Below are 8,105 nucleotides of genomic sequence, written 5' to 3'. Positions count from 1 at the left end.
ATTTAGGGAAAGCCAACATGTGATGGTCAGGTTTTCATTGTTTTCGAATGTTTTCATTTAACAAGCTTGATTGTATACATTTTTCATAACTTATACTGGACAGCTTGTGGAAAAGGTTGTTTCGAGGATTAGATTGAATGGATTCACACACTAATCTGAAAATGATTCGATTTTTGGGGCGTTTTAACGATTATATTTCAAGGTAAAGTGTAGCTATAGTGGCCTGCGGAGGGATGATTTCAAAGACAGGTTTTATTAAGGTTTTAAGTTACTTATCTGAAATATTCAGATAGGTTGTTGTGATACTCAACTTCCTGTATGTTTAAAATGTCTTTAAAATGTATTTTCTTTTTGTTACATTTATATTTGTAAATATGCCGCCTCAATCATGGAATCGCTCATAAACGGTTTTCTTTCGACCAAGAAGCATTTGGCTATTTTGGTTAGTTTTTAGTTCCTTTTTTTAACGTTTATATTAAAATGTTCTGGTTGTTTCTGAGTGGCCGTGGCTGGACAGTGAATAAATCCTGGTTTATTTCGCCTCCGCACCAGCAGGGGTCAGGGTTGTATTTGCTTTCTCTGGGCGCTGTCTTAGTAAACACAACAGAGTTCCGGTGAATATCAAATTTCTGCCTCTTCGCCTGGTAACCGATGAATTTCGTCGATAACTTAAACAAATGGACGAGTAGGGTGGATATGGTAAGTGAACATGTTTTGCGACTGTCTAAATTATCAAACAGCATGCTTTTCTGTAACAGTAATGTCTCCGTCAAAACGAATTCCCGTGTCGAGTTAGCGCTCGCTTTGCAAAGCTAACCAACTAGTCGTTCGTTAGCGTGGATTGTGCGCGAGCAAGTTTTTTTTCCTTTTACGTCTCCCACCCGATTTCCGAGTAAGTTCCGCCTCCTTTGATATGATTGGTTAATCGAGTCCCGGACACTGCTCTATGATTGGTTGGTAGGTCATACTCATGGTCGTTTCACCAATAGGACGGTTGCTTGTGCTCATAAACTACTGATCGTTCTGGCGGTGGAGGCGGAATTTGTTCGGAATACGAGTGGGAGAGAGAAAAAAAGGCTTCTCACGCAAACAGACGAGACAATTCTCATTTGGTTGAATGGACACAGCTAATATGTGGCTAGACAATTAAAGTCGGTTTGCGGGGGGAAAAAAGTTCGTCGAATTATAGTTAAAAAGAATAAAATAAGACGAGTTGACTTTTTTGCAACAGCTTGTCTTTGCGGTGGTGCCCCGAATCCGCGCAGCTGCACAAAATGTCCGTTTTTTGTGTAGCTCGCGACGTTAGCTGGAGAGTTAGCCCCCCCTGGCTAACGCGGTTAGAGCAATGATGATTCCCACCTCTTGTTTTTAGGACTACGGGAACAAACTGAACCAGGCTCTCTCCTCTAGCACTAAATTTCTGCCCACAGCAGGACTGCGCGGTGCTGGGCCGTTTCAGCACTACGGCCGGCCCTTGGGCCACGGCGTGAAAGTCAAAGAGGAAGACGAGAGTGTGGAGGATTTCTTCCATTTCGGTGAGTCGCTGCGGGTTTAATGATCCGGGCTTCTGCGTAGTTTACATAGCTTTCAGACTGACTGAGTTGCATCAACGCGTATGGATTTATAGATAAATATCTAAACAAAGCAACAACAACAAAAAAAAAACTAAAACGAAGAGCTGTTTATAACAAGGTGCATTTATTAAATCAGGGTTGCAAACTTTCTCGTGACCTGGGATCAGCCTGGGAAGTGATCGACTCATGAGTCAATACAAATGATTCGAATCATTTGATTCTGAGCTCATTAAAGCTGTAAGAGCGCTGTATTCCCCAAACAGTCCACGCTTTCTCACTAAAAGCAGATAATACATTTTTATTTTTTAATACATTTTTATTTATATTTATTTAGTAAATATAAAAAAAATAATATTTTTCATCAAACCCGTTTTATAGGCCACCCACGCTGTTATTTAGACATAGAAATTATTATAAATTTCATTTTAACCAACCGCTGTAATGGAATTCTATGCAGATTAACTTAAGTATTTCAAATGATTTTTAACATTTTGAAATTGCATCTGGGGAAAAAAACAATCTTGATTCCCGACGCAATTGTAATGCGGAAGAGCGTCGCTATTCCTCCATACTCTCTGTGACCAATGAGCGGGAACGTTGAACCACGTGACCTCTCGCACGTATAGCCGAAGCGCCGCGACTCGACAGCAGAACGACGTGAAGCAACGTCGGAAAGGGTGAATCTTCAAGCGAAACCAAACGGCCGCTTGTAGTGTAACAGTTTCAGTTAGAACATACCGAGATAGAATAGTTTTATCAGAATAATAAAGTATTATAATCCATTATTTAATAATTTCAATAAAGTATTTCTTAGTCATCTTTAGTCATGGTATCACAAAGTAAACTTTTATGCGTTTACAAAATGCAATGTTTTCTATCAAGAGCACAGACAAAAAAAGAAGCACTGACAGTGAGTAGTCATGAAGAAAATGGTTACTCACATTTATTATTTGTGAAAATCCAAGAAGAGATTTTAAAATGAATAACAAAGAAGTGCAAGGGTGGGACAGACAGTGGTATTCGGTGGTTGGTCGTTGGAAACAATAGTGGTCTGTGATTGGTTGTTGGGAACAATGGTAGTTAAAACTGCTTGTATCCTTTTGACACGGGGAGGATACATTGTTAGCACCCTAATATGATTTCATACTAAATAGCAGTTATTTTTGCTCAGGATTTTGTTTATTGCAGTAAATATTGTTCCTTATTAAATAGAGTGTATGCACATGACGTCACAGCCATTGAGTGGCAAAAAGATTGAGCAGCGGCATTTGTGTACACTGTGAATTCCACGAAAACACAGAAACGCATCTAAAATGGGGAAAATATGTTGCGAGATCAATTGACTGTTCTAACAGCTTAAACAAGAATTCTGAGCTATCTTTTTAGACTGCCAAAAAACATTCAGTCCTTTTTCACTAAGTCGAGCAGTGTAAGCTCTTTTGGCATGTGGTATTCATGTTTTACAATGATGAATAAATTGCTACATATTTCTTTTTAAAACGCTGTCTATTTCCACTGATGAATAATGGGGCTCATTCCTTCTCTGACTGTGTTTTACCTTCACAAATATATAACCTTAGTAAGTGGAAGCATTGTTGGCTACAAACTAACTAGGACTAGCTAGCTTACGTTTTACCAGATCAATTTATTTAATAAAATAAAAATATTTGTGTATATACTTGTCCACATACAACCAGAATGTTTATTGGTGTTCTTGTCACTTTATTTCTCCAACAAATCCCACCTTGAAGTAGGACCAAGCATCAAGGCTTTTGTAGGCCTTCAGGCTTTGCTTAGTGTATTTCTCCAGCTTCGAAATCAGGTGCATTTAAATGTCGGGAAAACCGATTTCTGGCCACATGCCAATGTCCATGGAACACAAGATTTTGGGCAAGTTGTAAGTGTCACTGTTGAGCCTAACTGCCTTAAATTTAAGCTGATAATCGTATACTAACGCTTTCGCAGCTTTCCCTATTAAAACCAGACATTTTGCTTTATGTTTTGCCACTTAGTCCGGCCGAGGGGGCGTATTCCACGGAAAAGTGACGTCAGTGCATACCCTCTATTGATCAAAGACGTTTAATGCATCGTAGGAGATACATTTGGCCCCAAAGAGTTAGTCACCCAAAACTTTTAAAGGCCATATTGTTTTCTATATCGAATAACAAATTTATTGACCGTGGTTTCACAAAACAAAAATGGCGTTAGGCAATAGAAAATTCTTAAGTTCCAACATTTTTATCATCAGGACGCTAATTGGAAACACCCCCAAAACAAATATCATTTGCTGACTGTTTGTTCTGTTTGTCTTTTATAGCTCAGCATCTTCAGCAGCAAACAGGCGAGTGTCTCACAGCGTGCTGCGGTGGAGCAAATCCCAAATCTCTCCCTCTCACTACCACTCTAAGTACCTCACTTACTGCCTCTCTCACGTCCCCTCTGAATACCCCTCTCAGTAGCCCCCCACCCAAACCAAGCAGCCATCCTTCAGCCGAGCGGCCATACCACTGTCAGGACTGCGGCAAGTATTTCAGAATCAGCGACATTAAGCGCCACCAGCGGATCCACAGCGGAGAGAGGCCATTCCCTTGCTTCCAGTGTGGTAAGAACTTCCCCACATCAGGCGATCTCAAAAGGCACGAGAGGATCCACACAGGTGAGCGGCCGTACCACTGCCTGCAGTGCGGCAAGAATTTCTCTGACTCGGGTCACCTCAAGCAGCACGAGAGGATGCACACGGGTGAGCGGCCGTATCAATGCCCGCAGTGCGCCAAGCGCTTCTACAGGTCGGGTGACCTCAAACGGCATCTCCGCATCCACAGCGGCGAGCGGCCTTACAAGTGCCCGCAGTGTGAAAAGACCTTCTCCGATTCTGGTCACTTGCGGGGCCACCAGCGCATCCACACAGGAGAGCGGCCTCACCGCTGTACGCTGTGCGAGAAGAGCTTCTTCAGATCGGGAGACCTGAAGCGTCACCACCGGACACACACTGGTGAGAGGCCATACCAGTGCTACCAGTGCGGGAAGAGCTTCTCCGAATCGGGTCACCTGAAAGAGCACCGGCGGATTCACACCGGAGAAAAACCCTACCACTGCAACCAGTGCGACAAGAGTTTCTCGCGCCTGGAGCGACTGAAGGGCCACCAGAGCATCCACACGGGCGAGAGGCCCTTTCACTGTGCTCAGTGCGGCAAGAACTTCTTCAGATCCGGTGAGCTCAAGAGGCACCAGAGGATTCATAACGGAGAGAGAGCATGAAATCGCTTATTAAAGCGTTAGGGCCAGGTTTTGAGGTCTCTGTTTTTTTCTTTTCAGGGTATTTTTATTTTATTTTTGCTTTCCTATTCATAGCCAACCTGACTGCTGATCTCATGTTGCAGAATGGTTTCTGCTGTGTGAAACGAATAATTCCAGAGGGGCTGTGTTAGTCAAAGGGTAGAGAAAGGATAGTACGTACAATTTGGCTTTTGAGGAGGAGGAGGAGGAGGTTCGGCTAACTGATTTGAGTTTTTATGCCCAGATGATAGCAGAGAGGACATTTACCTGGCCCGTGACATTCCCTCTTAAATAAAATTCAAGCATTAGGGTCTCCTTCTAGGATGTTGATTCTATTTTTAACCAAACATATAAAATACTTCAGATCCTCCCTGCATGTTAAAGGTTCCTCGGATGGCTTACGCAGCGATCCTGACCCATTCCAGATTTTTTTTTTTTTTTTTTTTTTTTTTAAATCACTACCTCCACATATTGTTATTTGCAGTTAAGTTCTGACTGGGAATGGCCTGTTGGAATGTTCACTGTTACAATCTGCTTTAAGTTTAAAGGAATGAATCGGCAAAAAATATATTTGCACATTGATTCCCCTTACCCCAAATGTCACCTGGTGTTGGCTTCTTTAGTTTCACACTGGACTGTAATGTAGCTAAAGGCTGATTTATACTTGATGTTAACAGCGCGTACGTGCATGCAAGATGGCCATTGTGCATATCCTGCGGTCATTTGGTCTCATCGTGTGTGCATGTCTTCGGATGCATTCGTGTGGTGCAATACCAACATTAACAGTCGAGGCAGCATAACACCATATACCACCTGAAAGGTCTGTTTTTGAATACCGTTTTCTGGATTTTCTAGACTAGCAAATACTTTTCAATGTACGGTGAGGGTTTTTGAGTTGAGACGCAGCTCATGACGACAGTAACGCCCATGGCAGGAAGTTCCGTGCATCATTAAATAATACGGTTCGACTTGGAAACCAAGTGGACCGGGATGTTTTGGCTGTGACGTGTCCTCTATCGGACACCGCTTTTAACTCTCCAGATGTACATGAGATACGCAAGTGTGTGTGTGTGTGTGTGTGTGTGAACAATGGTGCTAGTGTACAAAGCTGCACGTATGCATGGGGAAAGTGAAGTGTAAGTGTGTGTGTGTGTGTGTGTGTGTATTATTTTATATATATATATATATATATATATATATATATATATATATATATATATATATATATAATCTCACACACAGACATATATGCGCCTTACCGAGTATTTGAAATTTTTCCTGCTCTTTTACAACATTTTGGTTTCCTCCCACCACACAGAAACATACCAGCATCCCTAAATTGCCCCCAGGTGTGAATGTGTGTGTGCGCGCGCATGATGCCCTACGACGGACTGGTGTCTCATCCAGGGTGTATTCCTGCCTCACGTCCAGGATAGGCTCCGGATCCACAATGGCCCTGACCAGGATAAAGTGGTTATTAAAGAGGAATGACTGATCAGTTAATTTATTATGTATTCTACTGCTTTATTTGGAGTAAGTACATGTAAAAAAAAAAAAAAAAAACAATAAAAAATTTAGGCCTAAATATATGGGAAAAGATTTTGAGCGAGACTTCTATTTCTTGTGAACATTACTTCTATAAGAAAACTAAAGAAGCGTATCAGACAATGAATACGCCTTGTCTAACAGACTACATTTGGAGTAATGGTGGGAAAACGTGTGAAGTAGATTTTTTTTTTTTCTTCTTCTTTCTTTTCGCTCCTGAGCTATTCATTTAACTAACAATAATATTTTTTTTTCCCTGCCACACCAATGGATCTCCATGTTTCCAACTCCGTTACAAAGTATGTATTGTACAGTACAATATTTGTATATTGTAGCAAGTTATAACGTCAAGTGAAAGATCCTGTAGAACTGTATATTAAAAAGATGTGTATGCTTACATTCTTTGTATTTGCAATATTTTTTTATTTTTGCTCTATTTTTTACAAGTGTGTGTGCTGTATGCATTTGTTTCGGTGCAGAGACGGTCAACTCATCATGTGATTTGAACACGCACATGACCCTAACAATGGACTACAGAGTTTTTGCAACTTGTCTTATCTATCTCCTTTCTCCACCCCCATCCCCCCTCCCCCCGTCTTTGTTGTATCACTGTATGTAACAGCACATAACGAACTTGTGATTGCTTCATGCCACTGTCGTGGCACTGTAAAATGCTACTGTACTCATCATGTAAAGAACACATTTGGGGAGGGGGGGGGACTCTGTTAACCATGACGCTCTTTGAGTTGCCAGTGTATTAGTTATTAGATTGGTATATGTAATAAACCGGCAACTCTGAGTGTATACTGTTTGTACACTCAGTTGCTAACTGTGTAGGTGTACTAGTCTAGTAACAAATTCACTGGCAACTCGGTGTAAGTTGTCACCACTATGTCGGAAATAGTATGTACCAGGTTAGAGTGTAAGACGTCTGTTGTGGAAACACAGTTTATGATTCAGTTACTTAGGATCTGCACTTTTAGGTAATGTATTAATCTAATCTTTTACAAAGCATATGAATTAGATTTAGTGTCTTAACTACATTTATTTTTATTTTGTTAAAACCATGATGTTTTCCATACTGGTCTTTTTTTTCCTTTTTCTTTTTTTTAAAACCATATGTATCTATTTAACCATTTATGGGTGTGTGTAGTTTAATAGGCTTTGATTCAATCAGAATTATGACCTTTTTAATTGCTTCAACAAAAAAAAAAAACATTTCTCATGATTACTAATAAACTGAAATGCCCAGTATTTCTAGAAAGACCAAACATAGAACATGTAGTATAACATGTACTACAATGGTGGTATTTAATGTCTTTCTGATTGAATCCAGGCTGTAGAGTAGGTGTGGGATTTTCAAACCCTGGGATGCCTTTTCCTTTGCCTGTGCATGAGTGTTTTTATTTGTATGTTAATGTAATTATCCTTTATTTGCACAAAATAAATACATAATCTCTACTCACAGATGTACTTTTATATACTCCTAAAATGTTACTGCAGATATTTTATCAAGGTTTTGTTCTTATTGAACATCAAACACACAAGCATACAAATCTAACAATTTGTTACACTGACCACAACACATACGTTCTCTCTATTAGTGATAGAAATGGAGACTGCTGTCTAGCACGTCAGTCCAAGGTGATTGGGTTGATAACTAGTAACTGTGAAAGTCATAGTATATGATTTACCATCCGGAAACATTCC

General features: G+C 40.5%; 1 protein-coding gene across 2 annotated transcripts; it reads left to right on the top strand.

The window, feature by feature from the left end:
- Positions 1-583: 583 nt before the first annotated feature.
- LOC108273141 (zinc finger protein 239) lies at positions 584-7,856 on the top strand. 2 transcript variants are annotated; one of them, XM_017482185.3, is made up of 4 exons: positions 584-699; positions 1,373-1,535; positions 3,892-4,785; positions 6,169-7,856. In XM_017482185.3, the coding sequence occupies exons 1-4, from the start codon at positions 652-654 to the stop codon at positions 6,186-6,188; spliced, it is 1,125 nt and encodes a 374-aa protein (XP_017337674.1). In that variant the 5' UTR covers positions 584-651; the 3' UTR covers positions 6,189-7,856. The 2 variants fall into 2 exon arrangements, with proteins under 2 accessions (XP_017337674.1, XP_017337673.1); XM_017482184.3 differs by having other exon boundaries at positions 3,892-7,856.
- The last annotated feature ends 249 nt before the right edge of the window (positions 7,857-8,105 follow it).

The sequence above is a fragment of the Ictalurus punctatus genome, chromosome 12 (assembly GCF_001660625.3).
Source record: "Ictalurus punctatus breed USDA103 chromosome 12, Coco_2.0, whole genome shotgun sequence".
Classification (NCBI taxonomy): domain Eukaryota; kingdom Metazoa; phylum Chordata; class Actinopteri; order Siluriformes; family Ictaluridae; genus Ictalurus; species Ictalurus punctatus.
The sequence above is the reverse complement of the archived record's forward strand: the minus strand, read 5'-3'. Positions and strand labels throughout refer to the sequence as shown.

Excerpts from the sequence above, each read along its gene's own strand:
- LOC108273141 (XM_017482184.3), top strand. The coding sequence starts at position 652 with ATGAATTTCGTCGATAACTTAAACAAATGGACGAGTAGGGTGGATATG. Across the intron at positions 700-1,372 it reads GGACGAGTAGGGTGGATATG|GACTACGGGAACAAACTGAA; the intron begins GTAAGTGAACAT and ends TCTTGTTTTTAG. Across the intron at positions 1,536-3,891 it reads GGAGGATTTCTTCCATTTCG|CTCAGCATCTTCAGCAGCAA; the intron begins GTGAGTCGCTGC and ends TGTCTTTTATAG.